Source organism: Puccinia triticina, chromosome 1A (genome assembly GCF_026914185.1).
Source record: "Puccinia triticina chromosome 1A, complete sequence".
NCBI classification, from domain to species: Eukaryota; Fungi; Basidiomycota; class Pucciniomycetes; order Pucciniales; family Pucciniaceae; genus Puccinia; species Puccinia triticina.
Genome location: NC_070558.1, coordinates 7489414 through 7507124, shown reverse-complemented (window position 1 = coordinate 7507124; position 17711 = coordinate 7489414). Strand labels below are relative to the sequence as shown.

Sequence of the window (17711 nt, the reverse complement as noted above, 5' to 3'; positions counted from 1 at the left end):
ATTTCCCTGCAAAAATCCAGTCTTTTGGGGTCTAGACCAGCACCTGCAGGGGTCTCAGATTGCACAGCAAGTCCTGCACTGTTTTAATACATTTTCAGGGGGTGTTAGGTCTTGATGGTGGCAGAGGTCAGCAGGTCAAGGCCCCAGCAAGCCATATCCCAACATGTGCATCAGTACAACACCAGCCTCTTGTCCCCCCAGCAAGAGAGAAAGGTCACATAAACCGCAACCAAAAAATAAAAATAAGAATAAGGGACAGGCGATGGCCCGCGTCCGTGGAACGCATGTGTCAGGTGGTCTTTCATCAGATATCTATGTATGTGAGGGTGTGGATGGCAAGGGTTTGGACGGGATGATGGGGAGCGAGGGCAAAGATCGCCAACGCACATCAGGGTGTGAAATATATAGTATATAAGTATCAGGATACGAAGCGTGGCCGGCCCGGATGGCGGCCCCAGACCCGCCTTAGGTCGACAGCTGGTGTTTTTTTTTCGGGGGAGGGTAGTGTATGGGAGGGGTCAGAAGGGAGACATCTGAGGGTCAGGTTTGGCGGCGGACGAGGAAGAGGGGTGAGGAAGGGCGGCGGACGGGGGCGGGGCGGGGGCGGCAAGATGCGAGGGGTTTGCGGACGCGGGGTCGAGGAGGGGGCTAGTGGTCGAAGAAGAGGCGTTGGAGTATGCGGGGTTGACCACTGACAGAGACATCGACGCGGTCAGCACACACACACAAGTGACGAAGGAGAGGGGCATATACGCACTCCAAGCGGGGGTGCCAAGCGGCGGTCTGGTCTCCCGGCTCGGCCCGAGAACTCTGCGATAAGCGCGCTCCGGCATCTTGATCGTATCGAGGACAGCGAAGAGGGTGTAGAGCTGGTCGGAGCGCCAAGTGGGGCGACAGATGGCAAACACTTTGTCCGATGCCGCCAACGTGTTGTCCGTCTTCTCGGGCCCGATCGGCACCGGGTTCGTGAAGTCGTTGACGTGCGCTTCGTCTTCACTCGACATGTACTTGATGTCCAATGCGTCGTCCCAGCGCTCTCTTTCCTCCTCGTCCTCCTCCTGTTGCTGCTGTTGCTGGTGCTGATGCTCCCCTCCCATAACCGGGATGGGCTTCTCGGGTAGCCTCAGGTTCGCGTCCCGTAGACGTTGGCCAAAGCTCTGCGGATCGGCGCGATACTCGTCGAGCGCCTTTCTCCGGCGCTTATACTTATCTTCCTTGAGTCCGCGCTTCTTGTTACGGGCGCGATGGACCTCCTTCTTGACCATTTTAGTGGGATCGATGAGGTTATCTCTTTCCCTGCGCATGTTAGTGTAAGCGGAGTCGATAGCGTCGTCGAGATAGAGCCAGTCGCTCGGGGGCACCTCGGTGTGCATGGGCCGGACCGGGTCCGCAGCCTCGCGGGCGATCACGTTGCGGATCTCCTTGGCAAAGTTGGTGTTGTTTTGGGACTGTCGGATCGTCTTGGACCAGTCCCACCGCCAGATCCGGGTCTTCGTGATCGGGTCGAAGATCTCTTCGTTGGTATACTCCGGGAAACAGGGCGAGGTGGTGTAGCCATGGTAGGCCCGACTCTTCTCGTTTCCGAACTTGCTGCAGGTCTCGCTTGGCAGCCCGGCGTCACTGGGCACGGGGGACTGGCTGGACGAGACGCCCATGAGCCGGAAGACGGTGGCGCGGACGGTCCGGGAGAGCTCGGGCTTACGATGCTTCGACCGGTTGTTACTGCTGGCTGGGGTGGCGGTCGAGGTGGGTGAGAAGGAGGCGGGGGCCTCGGACTTCTTGCGTGCGCTCTGTCGCCGGAAACTGGTCCCCCCCGTTTCGAACTTGGACGAGGCGTTGAGGATCGGCTGGGGGATCCCAGGCTTGGTCTCGGCGGAGGTGGGTGTTTGGACGGCAGCAAGCGGATGGTTCAAGCCGACTGCCGGGTGAGCTTGAGCGCTGCTCGACCCAATCTCCGGCAGGGGGCCTACGGGGATATCCAAGGCATGGTTGTGGTGAAGCGCCGGATGGCGGCCGAGGAAGGCCGCGGTCGGTCTTGGATGATCTCTGGCTGCAGAGATCGGTGTTTGGTGGGTGGATCCAACGAATGATCGGGGAGTGAAATCGGAGAGGTTCAGGCATCCCTTCAAGGAGGTGATCTCGCGGGCCATCACCAATCGCTCGTCCTCCAAGGTTTCGATGCGTGATCGGAGACGAGAGATCTGGAGGGGGGATAGGAAGGTGAGATCTCTCTGAGTCTGGCGATTTTAGTTTCAAGAAGAGGGTGCCTTACCTCTAGCTTCAATGGGCTCAGGGCCGTCTCAAACTTGTCCTTCCATTCTGGCTCGAGTGCGGGTGCAGAGGGGAGCAAGTAGTCTGGCAGGATGTTGTAGCCGGCCAGATGGGTGCTCGAGGGTGGTTCGGAGGGGGGCGGTTCTGCTTGAATGGGAGCCAGGTGCTTGGTGAGTCTGGGTGTTGGGCTTCTTCGGTTGAAGTGAGGAACTTACGATGGGCTTGGATGGAGGTGATGAGGTGGGCTAGTTGGAGGGTGTCGAGTGAGGGCCGGCTGTTGTTTGAGTGCTGGTCGATGTCTGGCTGGGCTGAGTCTCGCTTGCGTTTTGGGTTGTGTTGCTGGAGTTCGGCCGCCATGCTGTCGTTGATTGCCGAGAGGGTTGGGTCGAGTGATGAGAGGTCATGTTGTTGTTGCTGTTCTGCTTGTTTTCCTGGTGCCACTGGGGATGACTGCCTGGATCGTTTGCGCTGGTGCTGGTGATGGTTTTGGTGTGTGTGGCTGGTGCTGCTGTTGGTGTTGTCGTTGTCGTTGCTGCTGTTGACCGTTTCCTGTTGGTCGCTGAATGCTGGGTCGATGTTCGCCATGGCTGAGCCTGTCTGTGGCTGGTTGATTGCCAGTCGACAGCCGAGTAAGACGCAGGTGAAAAGCCCAGGACATCCTCCCCCAGGCGTAGCCCCCATGCTGCGGCGAAGCTGCTCAGCCAGCCAGCCCGCTTTAACCAAGGCTCTCTGCCAGAAATCAGCAAGATGTGGCTCATTTGGGAACTACACACAAGCACAACCCAAAAAGCCCACCATGAATAACTCAGCTTTGGGGTCTCAGAGCTTCACTGAGAAAAGTATTGATCCTAGGTTATATCGCCGGCATCTTTCCTTCAGTCATCCTCACAGGGAATTTTGACCGAGCACACTTGACGGTGCAGAGAGACGAGTCTACCCCAGGTATTAATGATCAAAACTACATGCTCAACACAAAACCACAGGTGGGCAAGCCTCTGCTGGGCCACTGCATCAGATCTAAGTCGCTTACACAAATACCTTTTGTGTCTCTTTCAAGGCTCTGACCCTGCGGTTTGGGGATCATGATGGCCGTGGAGACTCGAATTATTATTGATCAATCCGACTACAATCATCCAACCTCTCCACATCCACATCATTCGGCAAGAGGCAGCAAGTCAACCGGGCACACGTGTGTATGTAGTGGGCTCAAGAAAATGGCCCACGTTTACCAAACAAAAAGTGGAAAACCCTAATTGCCGATGGGATCAGTTGGCTCTGCGGATGTCCACGTCTGCCGTGTGGGAGAGAAAAACTGGGTTGATGTAGAGATGGACCGCAAGAGCCAAACCGCTGTGTGCCGGGCTCGCAATTGAACTTGAAGCAGGCTGAGCCAGACCGCCGCGCTTCGATCTCCAACTTAATGCTTGCGGAACAGGGAGCTGTGGAAGTTCGGCCATATGAATTATTAATTATTTTTGCATCCTGGGGGGCTTTCTCACTCAGATCTGATCCAGACGGGTTCTGCCAGCCGGTTATCCACCGGCAGGCTGCACGCGTATGTGCGCTAGGAAAACCCGACGCTGGGACATCGTCGTCGCAATGTTGTTGTGGTCTCTTGGACCTCGTCTCTCACGGAATACCTCCTGGTATAAGTGCTCTATTTAGAGGACTAACGGGGCGGCCATCAGAGCCTGATCCTCCCGCCAGGCAATCTTTCCTATTCTGATCACCTCTCCAACCGACAAACCTGATTTGATTGTGAGATCCACCTCAATAGACCTCAACAGGCTCTCCTCTGTGGCTTCTCAATAAACTAAATTTCATAAAGCAAAAACCCGCATCCATACCTTAGCCTACCATGCTTTCATTCAGTTGGATCGGTAAGCCATGTTTCGACTGTCGCGTTCTTATCTGACCCAGCCCATGATACTGATTCTCCTTGGATTTATTACCTTGGATTTCGGTGGAAATGTGTTGCTTTTGCTTCCATGTTGATGCCCGTTAACCTTCGTTCATAGTTGGCGCAACGCTGTTGCTGAGTTTTCAACAGAGCTCTTCGGCCTTGTAAGTCTCCGAAAAGTCAGAAGCTCGTCTTGTGGATTTTCGCTCGACTTGGTTGAGACTGATGTTGGTTTATAATTTTCCCAGACCCGCTGGAGGCAATCCTCATCAAGAAAAGCCGGCGCATCTGCAGGCCCGTTACCGGATAGTCGGCCAACCCCCGCCTCCATGCAAGAACCACATTTGCCCATTGGCTCTTCGCAGTCGATCAGAGCAGCCCGCAGGTTATTCGACTGGCCAGGCCGACACGAGCTCAGAAACCCAGCACGAAGCCGCGCCCACTTACCAAGCCAAGCCTGACAAACCAGCAAACAGCAAGCCGACGTTCCATGGCACGCACCAGACTGCCCCCATCACCTGCGGCGACGGCACCAAGCCGCCGTGTGGACAATCGCCGCCGCAATCGGACACGCCGCACTTCCCCGGCACCCATCAAACGGCTCCAATCACCTGCGGCGACGGCACCAAGCCGCCTTGTGGCCAAGCAAAACCGGCTCCCGTTTTCCCAGGCACACATCAAACTGCTCCTGTCACCTGTGGCGACGGCACCAAGCCACCTTGCGGCCAGGTCTCGCCACCAGTCATTATTCGTGAAACGGCACCTATCGACTGCGGCGACGACACCAAGGGCCCGTGTGTGATAACCGACCCCGGAAGAGAGCCTCCCCACCCCGATCTTCTTCCTCACCCCTACGTTCCTCTCACCTGTGCCGACGGCTCCAAACCCCCATGTGGACAGATCCAATCTTCCAGCGCACACTTCCCTGGCACCCATCAAACTGCTCCAGTGACTTGCGGCGACGGCACCAAACCCCCGTGCCACTCTACCAACCAGGCCTATTGACCACCCACGTCCTCGACTGGTGAAGGCGCCGTATTCTCATCCTCAAACCAACTAAGACAATGCATTTTGTCTTGTCTGCTGCATCGACACATGCCACATGTCCTATTTTATACTTTTGATCACCCGTTTAAACACAAATCAGCGCCTTTCTTTCCTCTATTTAAGCCACATGCCACCTTCCTGCTGCTCGTCTAAATCAGGACATTTATGTTTCATTACTTTAAGTCTCTATCTATCTCTCTCTCAAACATGTAAATGAGAATTGCCTTTCATTACCAGCTATGTAACTGCAGTCTGCACGTAGTTTATCGGATTCATACAATAACAGCCAAAAAACAAAAAATCTGACATGTAGGTATGCCTCTTCAATGAAAAATGTTTATCCAATACGCTCAATGTATCGTAATGGTTACACCGTTGCTGCTAGGATGCTAATGAGCTTCCATGAAATGTGAGCAGTATGTGCGCCCCTTTTTGTCTTAGCCTGATGCACAACTTCCATATCCAGCGCCGTGTGTTTTGTAGGTACCACCTCTAACCTAAATAATTCCCTCCCTCCACGGGCGCCTCCTTCGGAGGCTCCCTGCGGGACAGCGTCCCTCTCCAATTAAAGAGGGACTTGAAGAAAGAGAAGAGGGCATCGACGGGGGTGTTCAGCCGGTTCGGGAGACGCCAAGGAAGAGCAATTTGTGAGCACAGTTGGATCACAGTTGGATAGGTTGTCTATACAATGCTTCCTTCCTTGATGTAAATATTCCACAGGCACCCTCTTCTCTTAAGCAACCCTCTCGCGATAGTGACACACACAGTCGATGTAAGTAAAATATGAGAAAGTTTTTTTAAGAACAGCCCGAAATTGACCTGTGTGCACTGTCTATTGCTTGCTGTCTTTCTCCGTTGGCAATTTCTACATCACGGCATCTTAGGGCTGCTGGACCAGCCAGCATCAGAGTCTGACTCACTGAGCTCTCTCTTTTGCTGTCATTCTCTCCTGATTTTTGCTGACACATATCCCTAAGTTTCGGCAGCGAAAAATGTCACAGTGTTGAAGCTCTCACTCCAACCATTTCGGCCCTCAGTTTCGGCAATTTTGTTATTTGATCAATAATTTTTCTTTGAGTAAATAAATTGGCTCGCAAATAGTATCACATGTGATTAATAAATAATTGATCGTCAATATTGACCCGTTAAGTAGTTAACCATGTCGCCGAAGGCGGTCCCACTACGTTGTTCACGCGCTGAAAGGGGTGGTGGCGGTGAAGTAGAACCTTGACTGGGCGTAAAGTAACCTTGATTATACTGAGAATGACCGAAATCTTGCTGATGATAACTAGATTGCTGCGAAGGATAATCACGATTATACGTCTGATAATCGAAAGCGTGACCAGGTGAGGTAGATGTGCTCGGGTATTCTGGCTGTGGTGGCGCCTGATACGGATCTGGGGTGGGGAGAAAATACTGCTCGCCCCACCACGTTCCTTGGGATGATGGAGGAGTTGGCTGCCCGTGTGATATCTGAAACGGTGGGTAACCGGATGATGGCATGGGGTATGCATTAGTAACCCAGTGTGGTGATTGCTCAGCAGTCGTAGCGGGGTGGTTGGATGAAGTTGAACCCGACGGGGAAGGTAGTACTGGCAGCTCCCATGCCCCACGGCATAATGGACACTGGGGAAGTCGGTTGGTCATGCACGCTTCATAACACTCGGTGTGCATCTCGCCATTGCAGCATGGCACACGGGTCAATTCTCGTTGCTTGTGATCATCAGGAGGCGGTGGTGGGGGAAGTGATTTAGATGACTTTGATCCCCTGAAGGAGAGTTTTTTTGTTTTTTTTGGTGAAGCGACAGTCGGTTCAACGACTTTTTCTTTCCGTCGGAGGAAAGATTGGCAGATTGGACATTTTCCCTCCTCTGCCCTTGCCACTGCCTCGAGCCTGGACATCTAATACGTTCAATTATCCAACAGGTGCAGGTTGTCAGCGCTTTTCCGTGAAAATAAAGGCGATTGTGACTTACTGAACGCTTGGGGTGACGATGGAAAACACTGGGCTCGGAGATCGGCCCCGCAAGACTTGAAGAAACCGCTGCAGTAGACGCAGATATCGCGTTCGAATCGGACGCCTGGTTTAATCCATGGTCTACTCCGTCCACAAGGCCCACGAAACTTCTAGCAGTCGATCGATACGCTACTTGAAAAAGCTTGCAACCGCAAAGAACTGTGTGTTAGATTGGTGACATTCACTAGGACGAAACGGAATTCTCTAAGCACGAAAAACGCGGAATGATTTTACCAGGATAACAACCAGATTGAGGAACATTGCAAGCCTGTCTAGCGGAGGGATTTATCGAGAGTCGGTTGGAGAGGGTCGGGCTGTGGCCGCGTGCTAGCCGGCATCCTTGAGGTCTATTTATGGTCACCGGGGATACCCTCAGGAACTGCTGAAGTGTCCTCAAACCCTTGGGGAAAGCGCTCTAAAAAGCACGAGAAATTTGAGGGGCTCTGTACAGGTTTCGTAAGCTTACTAATACGTGTAATCAACGCTGTTGGGGATCCGGATTTGGCCTCTTTCGAACGCGACGGGTTTGTAAGGACTAATTGAACGCTTCCGCGCCGGCAGGTCCAATCAAGCCCGCGTGGGACGTTTGAGGGCCGGCTACTGTTGCAAGAATCCTTGCCCAATGCGGAAGATTCTTCCACGGCTGGGTCTCTCGTTAGCGCGACATACCCATCCTCAAGCGTCCCTCAGAATGAGACCGCTGTCTCATGAACAGTACTGAGGGGTTGGATGTTCGAGTGGAACCGTTCGAAGAATGCCGGGCCTCATGACGCATGTTCGCCAGACGACGGGCCCAATGTTCAGGGTCCCCTGAATACATTTATGATTTTGAAGCCGTCCCCTAGATCATGTCATTTACAAAGGTTGGCGTACGAACATTGAGGATATTTTGCCCACATCCAAACTTGTGGATATGCATAGAAGCGTCCATTGTCTTATGACGCATTCGAGAAGCAGTTTCGTTTGACTTGACAAAAAAAAGAATGACACTCCCCGGTCTTACTTGATCCAAACAGGAGCCATATGCAAGTTTATGGCGGGATACCGCAAGCGAGGGCGGTGCAGTGACCAGTTATTAGGACTGGCAGCCTTTGCAGCATGGAATATGAACATGTTGGGGGTTTCAAGCTTCCATTCCATTCATCTTTCTGAGCAGTATGGATGGATGGTTTGCCAATGGACCTATTTGCCCAATTCATAATCATGTTGCCTAAACGTCATCCAAATCCCAAAGTCCCAGAAACCGATGTTTGTCTTGACTGTCGGAGGACGTTGCTTTTTGGGCAAAAGGGAGCTTCTCTCACAAAACAGTCCCGCCCCTCGTTGGCAGGTCGTTGACTGGGACTGTCGGGTATATCTCATTTGCCATCGCGTCATCGTCCTTATATCTTCAGTTTGTCGGGTTCTTCTTATTACCAAAATTCAATCAAAACAAAAAATGGATGAAAGCACAAATCAAACAACCACAATTCTGAAAAAAAATGTATCGATATATGTAGTATATATGAATAAATAAGGAGATAAAGATAACCAAATAAATAATAATAATAATAGTTGAACAGGCAAAAGGTAGAGAAAACAAGAGACCCTTGTTCATGTATTTTGTTTGTGTTCTTGCTGATTACAAAGTATGTGAAAAGGGGGTAAAGGAAAACAAGGAGAAAGAAGAGGAGGGAAGAGGGGGGGGGGGGGGGGGGGGACAAATAGGGGTCAAGAGAGAGTAAGAGATTAGAGTATCCGGCACCTTCTTTTCCTTTCTTTAGGTCGCTTCCGGTCGCCTTCTCTCAGTGCCATGATAGCCCTACAGAAAAAAAGAAGTATAGATAAATAGACGGATCTATGATGATGAGCTGAAAAAAGTGAGAAAAGGACGGACCTGATGAGATTGAAATAAGCGGCCTCAACGTTCAGCCTAGTCTTAGCGCTAGTCTCGACGAAGTCGCAGCCCATCTTTCGAGCACAAGCGAGGCCTTCGTCCTTGCCGACCTCGCGCTCGTTGACCTTGTCGGCCTTGTTGCCGACAAGGATGATCGGCATCGACTCGGTATCTTTGACTCGTAAGATCTGTGACCGGAACCGCTCGATCCGTTCGAACGTCGCCCGCGCTGTGATCGAATACACCAACACAAATCCTTCGCCTTCTCTGTGTTTGGCGCGGTCATCACGTCAGTAGCTTTTTTCGGATCAGACCTCCACTCTTCTTTCTTCTTGTCTGGGAAGCAAAGACTGACCGTATCCATTGGTCCCGTAAAGCAGTATATTCCTCTGAAACGAAAAAAGAACAACGAGCAAGGATCAGGATTTGCGAATGAGGTCAAGGGGCTGTCAAGAGTAGTTTGGTTGAAAAAACGGCGCGTATATATATCGGGTTGGTGGGATCAAAGAGGAACAACTGACCCTGCCCGGCTGTATCAAGTATTTCGAGAATACAAGGTTGGTCGTCGATGATCAGATGTTTTCTGTACGAGTCCTCGATCGTCGGATCGTATCCGTCTTTCAATACCCAACACGTGTATATCACCAAGAGGTTTGTTTAGAAAGTACATCATCCAGAAGATCCGATCCAAAAGAACCGTCGCAGACCACGAAGAAAACAGGAAACAAGGAACACGTTTATAATAAAGTAGAATCAATCAACTCGTCCTTCTTCTCCTAGGCCTGGAAAAAGATGAAGAAGAAAAATTCCTAACCCATAAATTTGTTCAGACATAGCTGGATGATCAGCGTCGTCTTTCCTACGCCTCCGTCTCCCAACAAGACGATCTGAACACGAAAAATAGCCAAAAAAAAACAAACAAACAGATAAGCACCATATTTACCGTTCTCAACATATTACCCAAATGTAAGTCGAGCAGCCCGATGATTAATGTATACACATAGAGAAGGGACGCATATATGCGTATCTATCTGTGGCTGTCTGAGAGATCATCAGTCTTACCCCACCTTAAACATCATCATATTGTTCGTCATTTCTCCGGCCTTCCAAGGGGATAGATCCGGGTCGAACGGGCTTGGTATTCGTTCGGGCTAGATGGATGAGATAGCGAGGGAAGAGGGTGGAAAGGCAGGGGAGGGAAGGAGCTTGACGGTTTTTCGAAGGTATGGGCAAATACTAAGGGGGGCTGGGAGGGTCGATAGATAGATGCCAGGCCAGGCCAAGGCTTCTTGTTGAGATGTGGTGAAGTTGCGTGCGTGTGTGTATGCTATCGAGATGGCCGGGCTGCGAGTGTCCGTTGGGGATCGAAGGCTCGTCGGCTGGGACTTGGGTGTTCTTGAGCCGGCACAGTCACTTGTGTGTTGTGTGGACGAGGACAGGCGCTTCGTCCGCTTCGAAGCGTTCGGAGTGGGTCTTCACTTCTGCACCCCGGAGCACGCATTCACCATTCACTCCTCGGGCCCGGGGTCTGCTGGAATTATGTAATCCCTTCCCAAATACATACAACCGACAAACCCAATCGTCAATCCTCCTCCAGCATCGAGTCCCCGGTGAATATTGACCTTGGCTGCATAGAAGACGCTGGGATAAATCTGGTATGTAATGGAGACAAAAACCTTGATCAAGTGGTCTCAGACTTATCAGATTAATTCACCACAAGTTCTCAGCTAGAGTTTCATCAAACCAGCTAAGGGAGGCTCCCCTTTTGTTCGGAATCAAACAAAAACCAAGTGCCCTACATGAAAGAGCCATAGCTTGGGGAAGATTAAAATCAAGCTTTCCAGTTCAAAATCCAAAATTAAGTTGCATAAAAGTACTTCCTGCTGACAAAAAGGCAAGCTAAGAAAAACTAAATAGATGGCGCACCAGGAAAAAAAACTCCTACTCAGAAATAAAGGTAACACATAAAGCCTCTTGACTGTGAGAAACCATACTTTTTCAAAAGAATAGCTGCATAGAAACTTCCAAACAGAGGCCAGCCAGTTTTCCTGTACAATTCCAGAGTGGTTGAAGGCCCAGATATCAAACTGCTTAACCTTTTTAATCTGAATTGTGGCTTAATCTTGTTGAAATTTTGGCATCTCTTTCCTGTGTTCTATCATGAACTTTCAATACATATGTTTCTCCTCTTCTAAAATTCATCCATAGGATTTAGTTAGATAACATTAGCCCCCACCCCCTCCCATCATTCTGAGTTTAAATCATCATCAGTAATTTTGTACATGTATCTTAGAAATACTTGACCTCACTCTGTAGAGAGACTTCTTTCACATCCTCTCTGTGTAGGTCTAGGCGCTCTGATTTTACTCAACAGAGTTGCTTCTCAGTCTCTTGAGCATAAATCTCTTCACCTGTGATAATCAAACCCCTAGACCCCGTTTGGCTGCCGCGTTACACGTCATAAATGGTCAAATTTATGACGCGCAACCCCCGGGGTCTCAAAGTTTTGGTGGCAATGGGGGTTGCGCGTCATAAATTCAACCATTTATGATGTATAACATGGCAGTCAAACGGGGCCCTACTGATAGGGAATGGGTCTCAGATAATCATTTTCAGTGGGAACTTTGAGGGGTGTTGTCAATCTCCAAACTCCCATTTTCAATGGCTTGTGAAGTTTGTGCTTTTTTTTTGAGAGAAAATAGAGTTTATCCATGTTTATTTTTCCTCACATCCTATCAAAACTCATGAAATAAAGAGCTCGCAGATACATACTAAGGGAAACTCTCCAAAATGTGCAGTTTAACGACCAAGGTTTGAATTCTTCATGCAAAATTCAAATCATGTGATTTTTGGGAATAGCACCTTCCATTGAGCAGGTTACATGTTTGCCAGATTTCTAAAGCAAGGAGGAAACCTCCAAATACTGGTATTGTAATAAATTCACGGCTCAAAGTCACAATATTTCAATATTTTTCTACTTTAGAAAAAGGGAAAAATGTGATAATTATATGCTGGATTCCATTTGGGTTGAGTTATGAAGATAAGAACAGAAACCAAAACCAAAATTGGACAACATGGTTTCAAACTGTATTGGATGATCAGTAGTGTAGCCTCTGAGGAAAGAAGATTCCCAAGATTTTTCCTTTGCAATTGGTAACCTGAACGTCGCTTCACACTGCCTACAAGGTATACCAGCTGATCTCAAGGGAGAGAACCAAGCTAAGGAAAGGTGCACTTGATTTCTGAGAAGCTATTTTTGATTGATACTGGTATTATTTTGTTATCCTTAGACCACATGATGAAATTTGATGCAAGGAAAAACATTGAGGAAAAATTGTTGCTTTCAATTCTTCAAGCCTAAATATTAGTTAAAATTGTTTCCAAAGAGAAAAGAGACTTCTTTACATTTTGTCATATTTGCCTTGTGGTAATGATGCTGCGAGGTTGTAAACTAATTAACCTTGATATTCATAAACGGGTGTAATATCTGGTCCAATTAAATCTTGCAAAGGAATTAATTTCTGGGCACATAGCCATGGTATTGGGTATTATAGCCATGGTATTGGGTATTATAGCCATGATATTGGGTATTATAGCCATGGTATTGAATATTGTGCGGCGCTGTGTAACGAAACTGCCCCCTCGCTTTCATTCTGTCTCTTGTGGCTTTACCCGGACTATTGTTTCTCCTTTGTGATGGACCAGCCGTCGACTGCCTATTCTGCTGCTCAAAGTTTGGCTTGGACGAAGATTGTGTAGCAGAGATCTGTAGAAAAACAGGATTGATGAGAACCTAAGATTGCTTGACTTGTCAAATTTGAACAAAAACTATACTGACATGATGTTCGGAGGCTTTATTTCCCGCGAGTGGTGTTTTTTGCTCAGCAATGTTGACCTGCTCTGCCTGCGGCTTGACCAGACCTTGTGCTTCTTTATGTACCATGTTGACCTGCTCTGCTTCCGGGTTGACCAACCCTTGTGCTACTTTATGGACCTGTAAAAAAGGATACATATTAGATGGGATCAGGTTGACTGAATGGTCAGATTTGAAGAGAAATCTTACTGACATAGTTATTGAATTCTTCCTTTGACGGGAGTGTTATTCCATCTTTTTTCGCTGTGCATTGATTGGATATATTTTGATGAAAGCGGGTGGATTCAATTTTCTTTCGATGCTTGCCGGGCAAGAAAATTTACGGAACAGCTCCTACCTGGTTGATAATCATGCAAGGCCTGGTGCTGCCTTAAGCGTTTTGTGTAATCCAGATAGGCCTCGGAGTCGATAGGAACGAACCCTTCATACATCCAAACGGTGGTGACCCCGCGTTGGCCATGATGATAACTGTAGGCAGGCACCGAGTTGTGGGGACAAGCAATCTTATTGGGGCGGCTGATAGTTATTACCTTAGGAGCGGTAGTTTGCATATACTCGTCCAAATGGGCACCTGGAAATTCGGGATGCTGTAACCCTTTACTTGCGAAATCATCTAGTTCGAGTGGCACGATATTTTTCCTAGGACCTCCCTCTGACCAATTGGAATTCAAAACAGATGTCTTGACATCAGATGATGGGCCCCGACCAACGGCGAACTTCACTCATGCAACAACATCAACAATCATTTTACACGAGACTTCTTTTGGGCATACCATGGCGACTTACCTTGGAATTACGACCTTCGGATAAAGTTTCTCTGCCTGGAGTCACGATAGTCAACATGTTAATCAATGAGCCATGAGGTACTTGGATAGTTTAAGATTGCGAGTGCAAACCTGGGTTAATTGGAGCCTTGAAGATTTCCGTGTTTGGTGCAATGACATCTCGATATGACAATAAAGCTAGGAACAGAAGGCATAGACGTGTCATATTGGATAGTCGTAGAACGTAGCAAATAATTCCCGCGAATGGAGTGATCAATTTCAGGTAGTACCGTAGGATAAATATGAGGAGGTGGTAAGAGAAACGCTACTTATGCTCGCGCCGGACAGGCTATTTCCGCTTCTGAGGGCAGTGGGAACGGCCATCCCCAACCCGAAGTCTAGGATGAAACATTTAGTTTCGAATACAAAATCAGATTTGAAAGATCAAAATGGGGGTGACACAATTTGTACCCCCCCTGGTCTTCTGTATCCCACTGGCCTGTGCAACATTCCAGCGGACGTATGCACCGAACTTACAGCAGTTTCAAAAAAGAATGGCAGTCTGAGTCGGGTCATGGATTTTCCATCCAGGGATTTTCCCTAACTTAGCTAATTTCCCTCCTCGGGGGAGCGAAGCGACCTCCGAAGGAGGGACTTACGCGCTATGTCTACCCCGCGGCCTGAGAGAATTTCAACTTTTGGTGGGCACTTTTTTATAAGGGGCCAGCTTTATGCACTCCAAATATTTACTAGATGCACTCCAAAAAGGGAGTGAACTTGTGTCTACTCCAATAAATATTGGAGTGAACAAAGTTTCACTCCAAAAGTGGGCTAAATTGGAGTGTTCAGAAGTTCACTCCAATATATATTGGGAGTGAACGTTTGTTCACTCCACAAGTGGGCTAAATTGGAGTTTTAAGAAGTTCACTTCAATATTTATTGGAGTGGAAACTTGTGCACTCCAATCTTGAAACTTGGTCTGTTTCAAGATTGGAGTGTACTACTGTACACTCCAATAAATACTGGAGTGCACACCTATTTTAGGCTCCGTTTGGAGCCGATATAATTGCGTGATATAATCTGGAATTTTGTGACATCTGATCAAGTTTTGGCGGACCTGATCAGATGTCACATAGGATGTCAGGCAAAAAAACTCATATATTGCCCAGATTATATCGGCTCCAAACGGGGCCTTAATTACATGCATGCACTCCAAGCTACTCCTCCAGATCAAACAAGTCATGCTGTGACCCTTGGAGACTCTGCCTCCCCCCTACAGACAAACTTCCACCACACTCACATTCCTCCCCTTAAGACTAGGTCCCAAAGATTCCAGTGAGTCTGAGCCTATTTATCTGCTCTTTTTCAATGGGAACAACGTTGTAACCACTGGACTAACCGCTTTTTGTTTTCCTTGAAAAAAATGATGATTTGTAGCGCACTAAAAAAGTGGGCAAGTAGCGCTGAACTGCTTCATTTAAGAGGTAGCGCAGCGGTTTGAAAAACAAGAACAAAAGTGGTTTAAATTATGTTAAAAAAGGGTTAACACACATGAAAATTCTGCTATCCGCTGATTTTGCAATAGCGCAGCGGTTTTCCACTCCTGCTGCACTATTGCTAATTGCCCTACGTGGGTAGCGGTCAATTGCTGCACATAGTGGTTATTGCAGTGTTTTTGCAACATCTTCCACTGCATGCCTCTGGGACGTAGCAATGTGACCTCTGCGCTGCTCTAAATGACTTTTTTAGTGCAGCACAGCAGTTACAATGTTGCTGGGAATCACTGGCCACACTTTTTTGGAGTGCCCAGTGGTCCACACTCCAAAAAAAATGGAGTGGGTTGAACTCCACTCCACAGTTTGAGTGCCTAATTTTATAGTCCATTTTTTTTGGAGTGCATGAGTTTTCACTCCAATAAATATTGGAGTGAACTTCTGAACACTCCAATTGAGCCCACTTTTGGAGTGAACAAAGGTTCACTCCAAGTATATATTGGAGTGAACAAAGGTTCACTCCAAGTATATATTGGAGTGAACAAAGGTTCACTCCAAGTATATATTGGAGTGAACTTCTGAACACTACAATTTAACCCACTTTTGGAGTGAAGCTTTGTTCACTCCAACATTTATTGGAGTAGACACAAGTTCACTCCTTTTTTGGAGTGCATGTAGTAAATATTTGGAGTGCATAAAGCCGGCCCCTTGTGACTGACAATCTGGTGACTTATCAAACAACTTCCCAAATAATGACACCTTGGGGCTATAAAGCCTTTTGATGGTATGAGTGATGTTGTCTTGGGGCGGAACTCCTGATGACTATAACATAAAAATATTAGAATGATGTGTCTTGTTTAGAGATCTCGTGCCTTGTGACTGACCGTCTGGTGACTATAGCTTTGATAAACTATCACAGATTCTGGGGATCAAGGCCCTTGTACACGCGAGGAGAGAGGATATTGTTCAGAAACCTATGGAGAACTATGATGATTTTTGTAATTTTCTTGATGGCAGGACTTATGAATTTAAAAAAAAAAATGCCCGATGAGACTAAACTAAGAGTCTGAATATGAAGAGTATATATTTCTGAAATCTGAAAATGTTTGCAAATCTGAAGCAAGTGGCATTGGTGATCAGATGGGGGGGAGAAGTCTGCGACGGAGAGTTTGCAACTTCTCCTCTGTTGGAGAGGGGGTCATATATGGACCCCGGCTGTGAGGTGTAACAAAGCCTGCGCATGACACAGAGCTTCTTGCCCAATCACCCAGGCACCACTCGCTTAGCCGCCTCCATGGACAGGGGGGAGCTTTTTGGTTCCTTCCTCGATCCCCTGCAATCCATTCCCGCTGGGTTTGAGCATAACAAAGCCCGCGGCACTGCCAAGCCGTAGGTGCAAGTGGGGCTTACGACTAACACTGAGATTCTTGCATGAGAGAATCTCAAAATGAAGCATGGGAATTCTTTCTCTTTGATTATAAAATCAGGTTTCCATTTTCTCCCATCCATGTTCTATCCCAGCTGAGCGCCAGCATCTTGGCTACAATCCTACATAGGTAGCCACCCCCCAAGTGTTTTCATTTATTTTCTATCTTTTTTGGAAATTAGTGATTTCTTGAAGACTTGTCCAACTTTTACAGTTTTATCTCCCATCTAAATTATATTTTAATTAAAAACACACCTCCCTTGCCAGTAAGCCGCCAAGTATCTCAAACTTTGAATATTTTTTGGGGACAAGGGTGATGGAATGCCAAAATTCTGAAGAGACAGTTGGATTCAGAAAAATACAAGCTTCCATTCGTTGAGGCAAAGCATGAACTTGTCAAAAACTGTGGTCTGGAGGTGGTGATTACATTGACCACCACCAAAACATCCAGATTCTCTCAGGCCAAAATGCCTGATAATTCATAATTCCTCTCCCTGCGGGAGAGATCTCAATGCTATGCATCTCTCCCAATGGGTGCCCCCCGGCCGCCTTGGGGACGAGGGCTTAGATACGTTTGCACTGGGTTCGGGTCACAGGGCAACCCTAAAACGGCTGGGTACCAGTTCTAGCCTAGGTGCACCTCTGTGCTAAAAGCGACTTTGGACAATTGTCCAAATTCACTCGGCCTTGATTTGGCCTTGCTGATGAAGTTCAAACTCCATTTTGATTCAAAAAGAGGTATGACCTGCATTTGGACCTCCATCAAATGGAGGTTGTACCCCCATCAGATGAAAGTTGTACCCCCATCAAACGGAGGTTGTACACCCATTTGTTGGAAGTACAACATCTGTTCATTGGATGTTGCACTCACATTCAAGTTTTTACTATGCGCACACCATAAAGGGCGTAGAAAAGTGCGTACACCATCATGTTTGGCAGGCAGGGACACATACGCCAAGAAACCCGGTCCTCAGTCCCGTACGCCTGCATACTTGGCATTTGACTGGCTTGCCAAGAGGAATACAAAACACTTGGCAAGATGG

General features: G+C 48.1%; 5 protein-coding genes across 5 annotated transcripts; 1 reads left to right on the top strand and 4 right to left on the bottom strand.

The window, feature by feature from the left end:
• Window positions 1-518: 518 nt before the first annotated feature.
• Window positions 519-2628, bottom strand: PtA15_1A814 (uncharacterized protein; the record flags this gene model as incomplete). The annotated part of the gene is made up of 3 exons (XM_053165880.1): window positions 519-2201; window positions 2273-2415; window positions 2487-2628. The coding sequence occupies 3 exons, from the start codon at window positions 2626-2628 to the stop codon at window positions 519-521; spliced, it is 1968 nt and encodes a 655-aa protein (XP_053017027.1).
• A 1501-nt stretch (window positions 2629-4129) lies between these two features.
• Window positions 4130-5176, top strand: PtA15_1A813 (uncharacterized protein; the record flags this gene model as incomplete). The annotated part of the gene is made up of 3 exons (XM_053165879.1): window positions 4130-4151; window positions 4290-4335; window positions 4420-5176. The coding sequence occupies 3 exons, from the start codon at window positions 4130-4132 to the stop codon at window positions 5174-5176; spliced, it is 825 nt and encodes a 274-aa protein (XP_053017026.1).
• A 1173-nt stretch (window positions 5177-6349) lies between these two features.
• Window positions 6350-7496, bottom strand: PtA15_1A812 (uncharacterized protein; the record flags this gene model as incomplete). The annotated part of the gene is made up of 3 exons (XM_053165878.1): window positions 6350-7120; window positions 7195-7377; window positions 7470-7496. 3 exons carry the CDS (start codon window positions 7494-7496, stop codon window positions 6350-6352), a joined length of 981 nt encoding a protein of 326 aa, XP_053017025.1.
• Window positions 7497-8963: 1467 nt separating this feature from the next.
• PtA15_1A811 (uncharacterized protein) lies at window positions 8964-10205 on the bottom strand (the record flags this gene model as incomplete). Its single annotated transcript, XM_053165877.1, has 6 exons — window positions 8964-9036; window positions 9112-9378; window positions 9467-9500; window positions 9633-9728; window positions 9926-9998; window positions 10179-10205. 6 exons carry the CDS (start codon window positions 10203-10205, stop codon window positions 8964-8966), a joined length of 570 nt encoding a protein of 189 aa, XP_053017024.1.
• Window positions 10206-12625: 2420 nt separating this feature from the next.
• On the bottom strand, window positions 12626-13975 carry PtA15_1A810 (uncharacterized protein; the record flags this gene model as incomplete). Its single annotated transcript, XM_053165876.1, has 6 exons — window positions 12626-12877; window positions 12950-13105; window positions 13179-13228; window positions 13323-13701; window positions 13772-13806; window positions 13882-13975. 6 exons carry the CDS (start codon window positions 13973-13975, stop codon window positions 12626-12628), a joined length of 966 nt encoding a protein of 321 aa, XP_053017023.1.
• Window positions 13976-17711: the final 3736 nt, after the last annotated feature.